This window comes from Primulina tabacum, chromosome 1 (assembly GCF_025594145.1).
Source record: "Primulina tabacum isolate GXHZ01 chromosome 1, ASM2559414v2, whole genome shotgun sequence".
Classification (NCBI taxonomy): Eukaryota; Viridiplantae; Streptophyta; class Magnoliopsida; order Lamiales; family Gesneriaceae; genus Primulina; species Primulina tabacum.
Genome location: NC_134550.1, coordinates 29,659,254 through 29,675,846, shown reverse-complemented (window position 1 = coordinate 29,675,846; position 16,593 = coordinate 29,659,254). Strand labels below are relative to the sequence as shown.

Below are 16,593 nucleotides of genomic sequence, written 5' to 3'. Positions count from 1 at the left end.
TTATTAATAAATAAATTATTAAAAGAAATAGAAATTCGATTAAACCGAAAAATCAAAAATATTTCTGTAAATCCAGTTCAGATTTTTGGAAAAATTCGATTGAGTTAACAAATTTTCGATTTGGTTCGGTCCAAATTTAGACATCTAGTTTTATCACATTTTTGGTAAATCCCCTATACCATATACAATTTTTTAACTTTATATTAAAATTTGTGACGTTAAAATTACTGAGTAAACAAGAATCAATAGTCATACCAAAGGTTAGTTTTTAGTACATATTTAGTCATTTATTACGAATTATACAAAACAATAACAATAATCGTCGGTCAATAACCCATGTACGTAACATTACATTTGACAAAATTGAAGTTGAGCCCGAATAGTATCTCGAACTCGGGCTTTGATGTCTCGTGTCAAAGACTCAAATTCGTTATATTATTATTGTTGTTCTTGTTATAAATCCTTTTGTCGTATCATAAAATATACATAATTCAACATTTAATTGTAAAAACTTTCAAGAGCATGAATCATATCCATAAAACAAAATGTACTACTATTTTCTTTCAAAGTCGAGCTCGAGTAGGGTGCTACTCGTTGTCGACTGCGCCCCAACTTTCAAGAAATAACGTAAATATTACCTCAAAAGTCTCTAAAAACAATTGCAGCACATGAGATTTCATATAGAAAGAATGAGAATTCTAACCACATATTTGTGTGCTTTGTTTCCCATTTTAACTGTAATGTTTCATTTGCATCCCAACAACCTGAACAACCAAAAATTAAGATTTCTCAATTCAGCAGCCAGCCTTTCCCTCGTTAAATTTCGCATAAACATATAATTTTAAATAGAAAAAAAGAGAGAAGAAATGAACAACTAAACAAATTACAGATCGATGAGGTATACTGGTCGCCATCGTTCCATGGCACAAAATATGTAATTTGTTGGGTGTCGTTAATCGTCAGCTGCACAAGAACACAACAGGTAACAACATTGTCATTTACTGTCTTGAGGTTTAATGTTTAAAGGTCAACAAGGACTCACCATTTGATGGATCGACATGCACGAAGAAACTGGCCGCGACGATGAGATAGCACAGAATAAGCATCAAACCTTTAAAATAATTCGAACGACCTTCCTGTAACCACAAATTTGTATAAGTTTTTGCATAATGTAATATGCCTGAAAATCCTGTAAATTTTATTTTTTTTTAAAAAAAAAAAAAAAAATTTATATGGACAGGTTTTTTACTTCTCCATAAGACTGACACAATCTTGCTATCCTATACTACACTGAAAAAAGTTACTCGTCTTTAAATATCTCTATGAATTTTTCATAACTCATATATTCGAAAAATAAAATTATTCATTTAGTTATTACATTCATAAAAAATTTCTTATTTTTTACCATGATTTCTATTATTTTATTTCAAAAACAATAAAAATAAATTGAGAAAACCTGAACCCGAACCAAATCCAATCTGCGCCGGTTATAGTTACCCAGGCATGTTATGACCTAATAGTAAACCGAACAAGCTAAAATTTGCACGAAACATGACTTGCTTAACTCGTTCACACCTAATATGTACAAGTCCCATATGAATTTCACGTGTGATCATATGACAAGGAGACAGGACAAACCTGAAGCATAAAGGCAACCACTAAAACGGTGATAAACAGAGTAGCCGTCTCGAACAGTTGAAAATTCAAATCCATTCTCTCTCCCATAAACCAACCAACCATAACACAAAATGGAATCTGCATTCGGCATCATAAATAACTTAGAACTGAAACACAAATCCCCCAGACCGAATATTTTATTTCCCCGGTATCAGCAGAAAAAAATGAAAAAACAAAATGAAACAAAGCTTACCGCAAACATTGATATTTGAGTAGAAGATCCAATAGCAACTCCAAGACTAATATCCTGGAAATACATCCATCAATCACACAAAACAATGTTTAAGAACCTAGCCTGGAAATTTCTACAATTTTTCAGGACTCACAAGCTTGTCCTTCATCGCGAACATGATAGCACTAGCATGTTCTGCAGCATTCCCCACAATCGGAAGCAAAATGACACTAATAAAAGCCAACGGTATGTTCATTGATTCAGATGCTCCCTGAAAAGATAAAATTTTTAACTTTGATAATCTTTTTTTACTTTTTCTTTTCCCTCTTTTTCATTTTCTTCTTCATCAAGGTAATTACCTGTATTGCATCGACAAGATATCCGGACAAAACAGATATCCACAGTGTCAAAACAGCGAGCCACCCGATTGCTTCCCAACTGGTAATCTCACGTTCCTCGTCTTCATCAGAATCTTGTTCATCAGTTTCCCTCACCTGCACCGACCAACATTAATGGGAACAAGCATAAATCATTTATCATCATACTACGCAAGATGTCTGTCCTCAAATTACAAGCACTACATACGTACCTCGCTGTAAAGATTTTTTTGAACCTTGAGCTGAAAGAAGAGATAGCTAGCATACGCAACCAGCATTACGCAGCTGCTAAATCGTGAAAGAGCAAGCTCTGACTTGCCCTTATGCACTTCTGTATGAGTGAAGTGCAACACTGCTGGAAACAATAAACCCATAACAGCCATCAACAATAACCCAGAATTCACCTGGGCAGCTGCCTGAAACGTTTTCGTGTCCGTTAGCTAGTGACATACATATTTAGGGTCACCAGGATCAAATTGATAACAAAATGGATTTGGCATTCAGAAAAGGTGCAAAGAAACAAAGCAGGTTTGAAAGATTTTCAGCCAACTCAAATATTAGTCAATTCATATTTGAAGCATCAAACTTGAGCCCAGGACAAATATGCTAGGTTTATCTTATGAGCCAAATTTGAGCACGAATTATTCTATTCAGCTCGCGATCTTTAACGTTTCTACTATTTTATAATAGTTGAGACTATTGAAACAAGTATTTGGGTATGGCAGCATCCCGACAAATATTCTTCCCACGTTTGCTTGGCGTCATATTGGATATGTAATTTCAACATTTCTCACCAAATTTTTCCAGCCATTTTCTCATTTCTCTCCTACTGTCCTCCCATAAATTCTCTTAAACTCGGTTCTTTCTCAGCATGAAGTTGTGTTCTTTTAAATTTCTAAAACTACAATCTCCTAGATTTTCTCCAACTTTTCCCACCCTCCTCAACTCCTTCAGTTCACGTCTTTCTCTTCCCTCCATTCAAATCAATTTCCTACAAATTGTAATAATTTTCTAAAAACAAAATAGTTTTTGTAATTAAATAGACTCGAAGAGATAAAATACAAAACCCCAGGTAATGCCAGATTTCTACATTCGAATCCTCCATGGCAATACTGGATAACTTAATTCATTCATCCATCATTTTATAGGTAGAAAATTATAACTAAACCAATTATTTGAAAAATAAATAGATAAGACAAGTAATACATGATATTCATATATTATATTACAAACACGCAACACATACGTTTCATGAACTTGAGCTCGAATTCGAGCTTTTGCTCAATAGAACTAGATAGTTAAGTTCAAATTAACAAATCGAGTTCAAATTCAAACTTTAAGTCGAGCACAAAGCCTTAAATAATTATTTTTTCGAGCTTTGAGCCACCTAAAAAGATTTGAGCTCGAGCTATAATACTAGAAACATAAATAGTATTTGGCTTTATTTGGTCAGTAACACTCCTAATTCAAAATGTTTGACTGCTAAAATACAAAGATCCATCACCTGGTCAAAAACTTGGATTTTTTTATTATGAATCCCACCGCAGAAGAATGCACATCCAAGCACCAAAAGCATGTTTGACAATATTGAACCTAGTAATGATTGCTGAACCACCCTAATCATCCCGTTCTTCAAAGCATACATTGAAATTATCACCTCAGTAGCATTTCCAAATGTAGCATTCAGAAGCCCACCCACTGCAGATCAAGAAAAACAAGAAAACTATGCCGTAAAGAACACCTATACTAGCCAGGAAATTATTATAAGCGAATAGATGTAAGCATTAAGGTAATAAAATTATCAGCCAAAATTGCTAGATACAAACATTTTGAAAGCACACACGGACAGAAAATTCCACTCAGCTTAAACAATCCAAAACCTTATCAACTAAGCACAAGATGTCTGTGCAAGCAAAAATGGGTAACTTAATCCATCTTCACGCTCATTCACGCCATATATGTCAAATAAAACAAAGTTGGAAAGTAGACGATATATAATCATAAACTTAGTATAGATCATAATACATTTACAGAATACTTTGAGATGCCAGGATGAATTTATCTCATCTAAGATTTTATTATCATGGCACATGATTCATATTTACAGAGTGCAAAACCAAAAACAGTGCAAAAAGAATCATTGCGACACACTTCGTTCTTTCATCAGAAACTGAAGGTTCACTGTAGATTCAATTGCATAGTCTCTTAAACCCCAAGTGTAGGGTGAACCAAATTTTGCGCTATATATTTTTGTAATGAGAAAGCCATAATTAAGAAAAGAGAGAAATGTTGTTGAGTGATTCAACCTTTAAATTTTGCTGACGACAAATCAAATATATACTATTTGGGTGAACCGAATTTTGCTAAACTTTTACTCATGTATAGTGTTACATATATTGGTGTGAATTATAGCATATATGCTTCTATCATCAAATAAAGACGAGAGAACTGAGGAGCCATGTTTTTTGAGTGATTCAACCCTTAAATTCTTCTTGTTTGGAGGTTCATTTCCCAAGCCTATTATGATAAACTAATGTCAAATCAGATATCATTTATTATATGAAAGTTAGGTCTAACTACAGCAATATCAACTTGGGTAACAAACAGACATCGCTATGATACTTAAAGATGAAAGCCAATAGTAAATGTTGTCACATGATTTGGCTTTAATAAAATAGGCAAACATTGAATATATACGTCGGACATGGTTTGGCGGGAAAAAGTAAATATCAACTCCATTTAGATGTTAGACGCGAGTTTGCTGAAATATATGGACACTTATTACATAAAATTTTTGTGATGATGTTTATTGATGTGGATACTTGTGACAGATTGCAAGCATATGCTGATGCAAACGTGGTTGATCAAGCACCAAAGAAAGCATGGGAGTCGTTGGAGTTGCCCGAAGGACCTATAACGAGGGGACGAAGTAAGAAGTTTAAAGATGCACTTCAAGGACTCATGATGAGCTATCAAGGAAGTCCTACAAGTTGGATGTCTAAATTAGAGGAGGTTAGGAATCATGGGAATAATATTGGAGGTTTTTGGAATGTTATTCAAGTGCAATTGCCGAAGGTGGAGCGCACCCGCGCCAGTTCAGGGACTGCACTCGCGGTCCATGATAATCAAATTTAAGAGAATATTGCCGAAGCTATACCGCGCCCGCGGTCAAGCAAGGATCGCACCCGCGGACGGCAAGCGCACCCGCGCTCCTACAATGACCGCACCCGCGGTCCTTTTATTCGAACTTAGCCGAAGCCACACCGCACCCGCGGTCCACTATGCAGCGCACCCGCGGTCTATTGTCAACTTCCGTGTCAAAGTTGCTAGTTATCTTCTTTAATGCTTTCTACACTACTTTTTATGGGTTTTATTAATTATATAATGCATTGTAATGACCAAAAACGAGATAATTGAAGATTGATATCAAATACATTGAGTTCTCTCAATTTTCAAAGCTTTTAGCTTTGTTCTTCACAAGAAGAAAACCAAATCAAACTTATCAAAGATTTTCATCTTTGTGGCGTTTGTCGATTGTTCTTCGTACGGATTGTCAAAACAAGTTCTTTGAAGGTTCGTTTGAAATTCAATTGTTTTATCGTTGATATTTGTTGCTAAGTTATAATCGCTTAGAGGTGAATATCACAAAATCGTTACTTGTTTCAAAAGATCGGGACAACATAATCGTTCCTTGTTTGTTATTGAATTGAGGGTGCGATTTCTATATTCGTGCTTGCCTTTCATTCGTACGAGGATTCGTATCATTTGGTATCAGAGCCTTGGCTCATTGAATTCAAGTAAGTATCGTTGTTGTTATTTTTCAGATCTGTCCCAAATTTCATTCTGTTTTCAGATCTTTGGTATCCTTTTGTTTCTATTGTCATATCTACCAAAAACAAAAACAAAAATTTGTTCTATTTCAAGTTTTGTGTTATCCTTTGTTCTATTTTAAGATCTGCGTTATTTCTATCATCTTTTGATAATCCAGAATTCCCGAAAAATTTGTTCTGTGTTATTCTGTCGTTCTTGTTTTTGTGCAATCCATGTGAAACAGTTGCAAGTGTTCACAAGTTGAATCTTGTTAGTTTGATAAAAAAAAATAATATATATATAAAGATTGAGCACACCTTTGAGAGAACTATCAAATTCTAGTGAAAAAACATTTGAGTGCGAGTGTTATTTCTTTGGAGTGATCGTGAGAATTTGGGTGAGGAAAATCTTTTATTTCTACTAACATTTTATTGCAGGTACAAAATCTGAAATTAAAATAGAGAGGGAAGTAGGAGAGAGTTCGAACCAAGGGTTATCTAAGGTTCAAATGGAGGCGTTATTTGGGCATTTTAGTAGAATGTTGAGGGCCGAGTTGGATCCTTTATATGAGAGGTTGGATAGGCTTGAAGTTAGTACGAGTGAAAATAAATCTAAGCCTAAAGGTTTGGGTAGAGTGGATGAAGAAGAGAATGATTATGATTTGGAAGGAGAAGAGGAGAGCCAAAACGAGAATTGGGGTAGAAGCGGAAGAGGTAGAGGATTTGGTAGGGGAAGAAGAGAAGCCTTAAGTGGTAGGTACGATGATGGGAATAAGGAAGATAATAACATAGGTATAATTAAGATGAAAATTCCGTCGTTCCATGGTAAGTCGGATCCAGAGGCTTATTTAGAATGGGAAAAGCGAGTTGAATTTGTGTTTGATTGTCACCATTATTCCGAACAAAAGAAGGTTAGGTTGGCCGTGGTTGAATTTGTTGATTATGCACTTATTTGGTGGGATCAATTAGTGACCACTAAGAGAAGATGCAATGAGAGGCCTATAGAAACTTGGGCGGAGATGAAAAGTGTAATGAGGAAGAGGTTTGTACCAAATCACTACTATAGAGAAATGTTTAAGAAGTTACAAACTTTGAGACAAAGTGTGAAGAGTGTTGAGGACTACTATAAAGAATTGGAAGTAGTCATGATTAGAGCAAACATAGATGAGGATAGTGAGGCTACTATGGCTCGTTTTCTGTGTGGTTTGAACAGGGAAACTCAAGACCAAGTGGAGCTTAGACATTAGTTGGATCTAGATGAAATGGTGCAAATGGCGATAAAACTGGAGCAACAACTCAAAAGGAGAGGAGTTGGTCGTACCACACAAACTGGGAATACATCAACACCTTGGCATTCCAACGTTGTTAAACGTGAAGAAAGCAGGGTAGTGGTCAAGCCCAAAGTTGACATTAAACAGGAGGCGCCTAAGCAGGAAATGCAAGGTAAACCTGAAACTCCTATTAATCGTTCTAGAGATATTAAATGTTTTAGGTGTCAAGGAATTGGACATATTGCTAGCCAATGTCCCAATAAAAGGGTGATGGTGTTGAATAATTATGGGGAGTATGAATCTCATAGTGAGGGAGATGATGGAGAGGATGAAGATGAGATGTCTGCATTAGAGGATCCTGATGAGGGATATGAAGCAGTTGTGGGTGAGGCATTAGTGACTATGCGTATCATGAGTGCCCAAGTCAAAGAAGAGGAGACGAATCAGCGGGAAAACTTGTTCCATACTAGATGTTTTGTCAGTGGCAAAGTTTGCAACGTTATTATAGATGGAGGAAGTTGTACCAATGTTGCTAGTCTTGAGATGGTTGAAAAATTGAGCTTGCCTACTTTGAAACATCCTCAACCATATAGGCTACAGTGGTTGAACGACTGTGCTGAAGTGAAGGTGAACAAACAAGTTTTGGTTGCATTTTCGATTGGGAAGTATGTTGATGAGGTATTGTGTGATGTGGTACCAATGCATGCTTGTCATATTTTCTTAGGAAGACCATGGCAATATGATAGGCAAGTGACACATGATGGGTTTAGAAATAAATATTCTTTTGTACTCAAGAAAGAACCCATTGTTTTACTTCCTTTGTCCCCAAAACAAGTGTTGGAGGACCAATTGAAAAAAAAGAAGAGAGATGAGGCCGAAAGAAAGAGTGAATTAAAAAGTGAGATGGCCTTTGAAAAGAAAAATGAAATGGCTAAAAACAAAAGTGATAAAAAAATTGAGATAGCCATACAAAAGAAAAATGAGGAAAAAGAAAATGAGAGGAAAGAGACCAAAAAGAAAATATATATGGTCCAAATGAGTGACATGAAACAATTGCTGCACACACATGCTACACTTGTGTTGATTCTTTACAAAGAGATTCTCTTTAACACAAGTGATATAGCCGGAAATCTTCCGAGCATTGTTGTTTCCCTTTTGCAGGAGTTTGATGATATATTTCCGGAGGAGCTATCTCAAGGAATACCACCATTGAGGGGGATTGAGCACCAAATTGATTTTGTGCCCGGAAGTGCATTACCAAATCGTCCAGCGTATAGAAGCAATCCGGAGGAGACCAAGGAGCTTCAACGACAGGTAAGTGAATTATTAGATAGGGGTTTCGTGCGTGAGTCCATGTCTCCTTGTGCTGTACCTGTTTTATTAGTTCCTAAGAAAGATGGCTCATGGCGTATGTGTGTAGATTGTAGGGCAATCAATAACATAACAATTAAGTATAGGCATCCCATACCTAGACTAGATGATATGTTAGATGAGTTGCATGGTGCTTGTATTTTTAGCAAGATTGATTTGAAAAGTGGATATCACCAAATTAGGATGAGAGAAGGTGATGAGTGGAAAACGGCTTTTAAAACCAAGTACGGGTTATATGAGTGGATGGTCATGCCTTTTGGCTTAACTAACGCTCCTAGCACCTTTATGAGGTTAATGAACCATGTCTTGTGTGCATACATAGGAAAATTTGTTGTTGTTTACTTTGATGATATCCTAGTATATAGCAAAGACTTGGATAAGCATGTTAATCACTTGAGAATTGTGCTAATCACACTAAGGGCTGAAAATTTATATGCTAATTTAAAAAAATGTGATTTTTGTACAAGCAAACTTGTCTTCCTTGGTTTTGTGGTAAGTTCGCAGGGAATACAAGTAGATGAGGACAAGGTAAGTGCTATTCGAGATTGGCCAACACCTGCTAATGTTAGTCAAGTTCGAAGCTTTCATGGTCTTGCAAGCTTCTATAGGAGGTTTGTAAAAGATTTTAGCACACTGGCGGCACCGATGACGGCGGTGATTAAGAAGAACGTTCCATTCCATTGGGGCGAGGAGCAAGAGAAGTCTTTTAATATTATTAAACAAAAATTAATTACTGCACCTTTACTTGTTTTGCCTGATTTTTCTAATACTTTTGAAATTGAATGTGATGCTTCAGGTGTAGGTATTAGTGGTGTTTTGATGCAAGGAGGATGACCAGTGGCGTACTTTAGTGAGAAACTCAATGGAGCAGCGCTGAACTATCCAACGTATGACAAGGAGTTGTACGCGCTTGTGAGGACTTTGGAGATGTGGCAACACTACTTGAGGCCTAAGGAGTTTGTGATCCATACCGATCATGAGTCTCTAAAGTACCTTAAGGGACAACAGAAACTGAACAAGCGGCATGCTAAGTGGGTGGCATTCATAGGTACATTTCCCTACATAATCAAATACAAATAAGGTAAGGATAATGTAGTGGCTGATGCACTATCACGGAGGTACGTATTAATCTCTACCTTGGAGTCGAAAATCTTGGGATTTGAACATATGAAAGAGTTGTATTTGTTGGATGAGGATTTTAAGGAGATATTTGAAACATGTATGCATGGTCCACATGACAAATTTTATTTGCATAATGGGTTTTTATTTAGAGAAGATAGATTGTGCATTCCTAAGTCATCAATTCGTGAGTTACTTGTGAGGGAGGCACATGGTGGTGGTTTGATGGGGCACTTTGGTGTGGCTAAAACTTTGAGTTGTTTGCATGAGCATTTTTATTGGCCACATATGAAACGTGATGTTGAGCGTGTTTGTGAAAAGTGCATTACTTGTAGACAAGCTAAGTCTAGAACACAACCACATGGATTGTATACACCACTTCCCGTCCCTAGTGAACCTTGGGTTGATATTTCTATGGACTTTGTTTTGGGGTTGCCTAGGACAAAGAAGGGGAGAAATTCTATATTTGTTGTTGTGGATAGATTTTCTAAGATGGCACATTTTATTGCTTGTCACAAAACTGATGATGCATATCACATTGCGGATCTATTCTTTAGAGAAGTCGTTAGGTTGCATGGCATGCCTAGGACTACTGTTTCGGACCGTGATGTTAAATTCTTGAGTTATTTTTGGAAAACGTTATGGACTAAACTTGGCACAAAATTGTTGTTTTCTACTACATGTCATCCTCAAACGGATGGACAAACTGAAGTTGTTAATAGAACTCTAGGAACACTTTTGCGTGCTATACTCAAGAAGAACTTAAAGAATTGGGAGGATTGTTTACCCTTTGTTGAGTTTGCTTATAATCGTTGCGTGCATTCTACTACAAATTATTCGCCATTTGAAATTGTATATGGTTTTAATCCTTTGACTCCGTTGGATTTGATGTCTTTACCTGTGAGTGAAAGGTTGAACATGGATGGAAAGAAGAAAGCTGAACTCGATAGAAGTTTGCATGAGAAGGTCAAGGATAACATCGAGAAGAAGAATTTACAATACACGAAGCAAGCCAACAAGGGAAGAAAAAAGATGGTTTTTGAAAAGGGAGATTGGGTGTGGTTGCACTTAAGGAAGGAAAGATTTCCAGAAAAGCGACGTTCAAAACTCTTACCTAGGGGTGATGGACCATTTCAAGTGCTTGAAAAGATCAACGACAATGCCTACAAATTAGACCTACCAGGTGAGTATAATGTCAGTTCTACTTTTAATGTTAGTGATCTTTCGTTGTTTGATGTAGGAGATGATCAAGATTTGAGGACAAATCCTTTTCAAGAAGGGGAGAATGATGCAAACATGGTTGATCAAGCACCAAAGAAAGCACGGGAGTCGTTGGAGTTGCCCGAAGGACCTATAACGAGGGGACGAAGTAAGAAGTTTAAAGATGCACTTCAAGGACTCATGATGAGCTATCAAGGAAGTCCTACAAGTTGGATGTCTAAATTAGAGGAGGTTGGGAATCATGGGAATAATATTGGAGGTTTTTGGAATGTTATTCAAGTGCAATTGCCGAAGGTGGAGCGCACCCGCGCCAGTTCAGGGACTGCACTCGCGGTCCATGATAATCAAATTTAAGAGAATATTGCCGAAGCTATACAGCACCCGCGGTCAAGCAAGGATCGCACCCGCGGACGGCAAGCGCACCCGCGCTCCTACAATGACCGCACCCGCGGTCCTTTTATTCGAACTTAGCCGAAGCCACACCGCACCCGCGGTCCAGTATGCAGCGCACCCGCGGTCTATTGTCAACTTCCATGTCAAAGTTGCTAGTTATCTTCTTTAATGCTTTCTACACTACTTTTTATGGGTTTTATTAATTATATAATGCATTGTAATGACCAAAAACGAGATAATTGAAGATTGATATCAAATACATTGAGTTCTCTCAATTTTCAAAGCTTTTAGCTTTGTTCTTCACAAGAAGAAAACCAAATCAAACTTATCAAAGATTTTCATCTTTGTGGCGTTTGTCGATTGTTCTTCGTACGGATTGTCAAAACAAGTTCTTTGAAGGTTCGTTTGAAATTCAATTGTTTTATCGTTGATATTTGTTGCTAAGTTATAATCGCTTAGAGGTGAATATCACAAAATCGTTACTTGTTTCAAAAGATTGGGACAACATAATCGTTCCTTGTTTGTTATTGAATTGAGGGTGCGATTTCTATATTCGTGCTTGCCTTTCATTCGTACGAGGATTCGTATCATATGCTATTTGATGACATTAGCTTGTGGCAGATTGCAAGCATATACTGTTTGACGACATTAGATTGCAGCGAACTGTGAGCATATGGTGTTTGATGTTAGCACATGACATACTACGAGCCGGTGATGTTAGACTTAAGGGCGCTTTCACGTAATGAAAAGAAAGAATGCGAAATTCCCCCATGTTGCTTGCGGCAAACTGCAAGTGTGTGCTGGCAGTCTATCGATGTGGGTCATTGTGGGCAAGCAAATGTTTGTTATACAAGATAATTTGATTGAGGATACTCAAAGAAACAGCCATGTATGCTTTAATCATTATTAGAATAATGATTCATTTCAATAGAGAATTCTTGATCAGATTAGAAATTTTAGGAAGTATAACCTATCTCGTTACTTTGATTACTCCTTAATCCTTATAATGTTGAGGGGTTTGTATCTAGCGAATAAGGTAATAGATTCTTCCGTAAGGAGCTACGCATTAGAGTGGGAAACCAAGATTAGTTTTCGGCCATGGTTAGTGATATAAGGTCGTCGGAGTATTTTGCATCATGAGATAGATTACCATCGAGACATTTAGTATGCTTTGATTTTGGGTTGCTTCCAAACCTTGATGTCCATATATGGTTTTGCATATTTTCCTTGAGCCATTTTTTTCTGTGTTTGTACAATGCATGCCTATGAGGTAGCATTCTGTTTTGGGGAAAATGCATTGTGGACATGGGTAATATGTATTGTGCTAGTACATATGTCATATTATTGATGAGATCTCCAGTCTTCATGTAGATTATGTCAAAAATTTATTGAAAATCTTGAATCATAATAGCGTGTTATGACGGTGAATAATATTGTTAATTGCCAAGCTTTTGAAGTATTGGCCATATTTTACAACGATTGCTTTCTTCAAAGATATACGGCATTTAAACCTAACAAGAACATGTTCCAGGAATATTGCCCAGCGCAAACAAAGATCATGGTCAAATAAAATACTTTTGCGTTCATCAATCTCATTTATCACAATCGGCACGTCGAAGGATTCTTCACCTAATTTGACCTCCTCTTTTACCTACGCATGGTCTCACCTAACAATCAAAAAAATACAGAATTGGGCCCCTTTTGGCTACATTTCCTGACAAAGTAGTTAAATACCAATGATTACATTAGTGGGAAGGGTAACCTAACCTTAGTACCCATGATGGTTCTGATCTCTCGACTATTCATTTTTTTTATGTGGATGTCACAATACCTTAGTTAATTGCATCTTAAGAATCGAGAAGGTGATACCGATTAGCATCTCTGGGCTGCAATTGTTTTTAGCAGACAAAAAGTTGGCAAAATGTAATAATCTGAACATTAGTCAGCTATAATACTCCGTACACAACAGAAAGCAAATGCATTAAGAAAATCAAATTAGCTTCTACAAGCACTATACAAAATTTACACTACTTTAGTACCTACCCTTATGAAATATAAGGTAGAAAACCTCTTGTCATCTTGAACTACTTAAATTAGCATCGATCATCGTCGAAATAAGAAAAATGAAATGACTCAAGAAAAGCTACCTGTTGGTCCCGTATAAAAAGAAAGTTGCCTACAACAAATGCATCGAGAATGATGTAAGTATTTCTGTCGAGAAGGGTAATAAAACTAGCAGAGCAAAAGTGGTACTTACTCAGTTACATAACCTAGGCGCTCTGCCAGAGGAGTAATGCCAAGTAAGCTGAAGAAGAAGACCCATCCCTAGAATACGTTGCAGGCCAAAAAGATCATAAAGAAACCGTAACTTGAGTCAAGTAAAAAAATCCAGGAGGCTAGGGAAAATTTTTATATCCTTACATGTTGATTGGTTATATAGTGTAGCATTATTGCCAATGGCCCAAAAGGCAATAAAATGTTGATCTTTGCTTTAATCAAGACAATGGGAACACTTCTGAGAACACTGATTCGATGCGCATTTCTTAGAATCCATGAAGCAGAAAATTTTGGGAATGAGAAAACGTAAGGCCTTTCACAATTCAATGTTTGAATTTTGTTCGTCGGCTGTGATACTCTAAGTGGGATCTCGTCAGATTCAAATTCTACCTTTTCTTCTAAGGATACCATCTCCAGTTTCCACAAATCCAGAGAATCTCCCTAAGAATCAATTCAGGAATGGCATAAATCAATACACAAATTTACTTTAAATAAAGGAGATAAAAGCTATATTTAGCATATTGATCGTACATACCTCAATGTGTTAAATCGCAAAGCTGGATCACAAGTCTAGAGCATAGCCCCAACAACAATCCAAGTTTCTATTCCCACATCAATCAGTTTCCAAGAAGATGGGAATTCGAATGACCGAAATCAAATCCTTCTGCTATATAGATGTACAAAATCATTTCAAGCTAAACAGAATGCACGATAACATCAGTAATGTAAGGCAACATGAAACTCTTTTCACTTTTCAAATCCAAATCAGGTTCGCTCAATAAGCAAAGAAAATGTATAATGGTGGCCAGATCAATTATAAACACAGCCAAAAACACAGAGCAGCAAAATGCAACCTTGAAAAACACAACGTTAGTTAAAAACAAATACATAAGCAACACCACCACTAGCAAATACAGTAACCAAGATCAAGGATTCTTCAAACTAAAAATACATCAAAAGAAGACAAAAATTCAGCAAGAAAGAATAACGCAGATGATAAAGTTCCAGTCTTTACCTTTTTGAGGTTTAAATAAGTTTCACTTCTCTCACTGATCCAAAAATCTAGACCCGCAAACTGCTCAAGAAAATGAATTATTGTGCCAATATTTTCTTGAATTTTTTTTAAGAAAAAAGAAAACAAAGAGAACTACTACATAGTTTACGCGTCAACGAAATAAGAAAAGAAGTTAGTTGAAAATAATAACATTTTTGCTTTAGTTTCTGGTCCTGTAAAGACAGAGAAGGAAGGATTGAAGCGTGAGGGGCCGCGTTGAGAAAGAGGAAGGTTCAAGGAAATTGCCTATGACGCGCCATCTTTTTATTTTTAATTTTTAATTTTAATTTTAAATGGAGAAGAAGACTCAAAGACCAAAGATAATTGATTAAAAAAAAGGAGGAAAAAGATAATTTGATTCCAAAGAAACTAAGAGATAATGGGTTTTCACTTAAGAATTTAAATCAACATAAACCGTTTGCAAGCTATTCAGAACTCGGCTCGATAAAAACCTCTTTTGAGTTTGTTTATTAATCATATCAAATCATGCTCAAGTTTAAGGATATTTGGCTCGTGACCTCACAAACATGTTCGATAATAGGCTCTCGAGCTCAAGCTCGGCTTGTTTAGGTGGCTCGTAAGCTCGAGATCGAGCTCGATTAGTTTAAGTGGCTCGTAAGCTCGAACTTGGCTCATTTGTTGAGTTGATAAATAAAAATATTGGTACTAATATTGTAACGTCTACTAATTTAAAATATAAAAAAATATAAACTTATTTTCAAAATTTAAAATTTTGCATGCATGCAATACTGTTGAAAATACATCTTTTAAAATTAATCGAAATCAATAAACGGACAAAATACTACAGTTAAAATTTTTCAACTCGGCCATCAGAAAGGTACTTAGAAATAAATCAAGTAAAAATCCTGATAACTAACACCATGTCAAAACCAAGTGTAATAAAATGTTGATGTCCACGCTAAACTCATAAAACGTGATGTGCGGGAAATATATGGTCATCGGGTTCACGTGGGCACATCCAGCTACGCCTACTCAGACTTCGGTACCTCCAGCCTCCTCGTCAAATGCTCACCTGCATCATTCACACCTAGTGAGTCTAAAGACTCAACAAACCTGTAACGTTATAGCAAGTACATATACATAACAAGCAACAGTGAAAAATAATGTAATAAAAATACATTTCATTATCGTAAAAATCGTATGCATAATCATAACTTATCGAAGCATAAATATTTTCATAACATATCACTTCATATCAGCATATATGTGTTTTTTATCTTAATTTGAATTCCGTCCGTTAGTTTTGACTTTCGTATTATCGTACCAGTCGATGGATCCATCTACATATAACTGTGGTACCCGGCCGGCAGGGACATCAGCGACAGCATTACCCGTCCACTAAGCCCTGGCCTTACATGTCGTCGTTTCATCGTGTCATCGTATTAGTCACAACAACCTCTCATCCTTCAAAAACATGACATCATATTTATCACTTAATAAAAACATGCATATACGTAAATGTTTCCTTAAAATCAAGCATGCAACGTATTTTAATAATTTCATAAAAATCATACTCGTGATACATAAACATTTATATAAAACATGTCAAATTGTGCTCAGGAGCTGCCAGGACTAAAAACTCGACCCAGGTGCAAAATGATCATTTTGCACCTGGACCTCAGGATGACCATTTTACCCCTGGACCTCAGGATTTTGACCCGAAGCTTACCAAACTCCTCAAAACACCTCAAAACATACTTATAAACATTTCTTAGACGTAAACTCGAGCCCAATACAAAACTTATACGATTCATTTTAAAAGTTGGACCGGGGTCCCGGTTTTAACCCAAACCAACCTGAAACTTATCCAAACTTTTCCCAACTCAAACCG

The 16,593-nt window shown here is 36.5% G+C and overlaps 2 protein-coding genes and 1 long non-coding RNA gene across 4 annotated transcripts; 2 read left to right on the top strand and 1 right to left on the bottom strand.

Annotated features, from left to right (window-relative positions):
• Positions 1 to 416: 416 nt before the first annotated feature.
• LOC142543548 (vacuolar cation/proton exchanger 3-like) lies at positions 417 to 14,351 on the bottom strand. 2 transcript variants are annotated; one of them, XM_075650886.1, is made up of 13 exons: positions 14,223 to 14,351; positions 13,832 to 14,128; positions 13,668 to 13,735; positions 13,558 to 13,586; positions 3,731 to 3,924; positions 2,439 to 2,642; positions 2,209 to 2,343; positions 2,004 to 2,120; positions 1,871 to 1,924; positions 1,639 to 1,755; positions 1,043 to 1,136; positions 881 to 963; positions 417 to 764 (listed from the first exon to the last, which is right to left on the bottom strand). In XM_075650886.1, the coding sequence occupies exons 2-12, from the start codon at positions 14,096 to 14,098 to the stop codon at positions 953 to 955; spliced, it is 1,290 nt and encodes a 429-aa protein (XP_075507001.1). In that variant the 5' UTR covers positions 14,099 to 14,128; positions 14,223 to 14,351; the 3' UTR covers positions 417 to 764; positions 881 to 952. The 2 variants fall into 2 exon arrangements, with proteins under 2 accessions (XP_075507001.1, XP_075506991.1); XM_075650876.1 differs by having other exon boundaries at positions 888 to 963.
• On the top strand, positions 6,545 to 7,282 carry LOC142543555 (uncharacterized). Its single transcript, XM_075650900.1, has one exon. The coding sequence runs from the start codon at positions 6,545 to 6,547 to the stop codon at positions 7,280 to 7,282; it is 738 nt and encodes a 245-aa protein (XP_075507015.1).
• On the top strand, positions 14,232 to 14,873 carry LOC142543561 (uncharacterized). Its single transcript, XR_012819778.1, has 2 exons — positions 14,232 to 14,364; positions 14,712 to 14,873. It is a non-coding gene; the product is annotated as an uncharacterized LOC142543561 (long non-coding RNA).
• Positions 14,874 to 16,593: the final 1,720 nt, after the last annotated feature.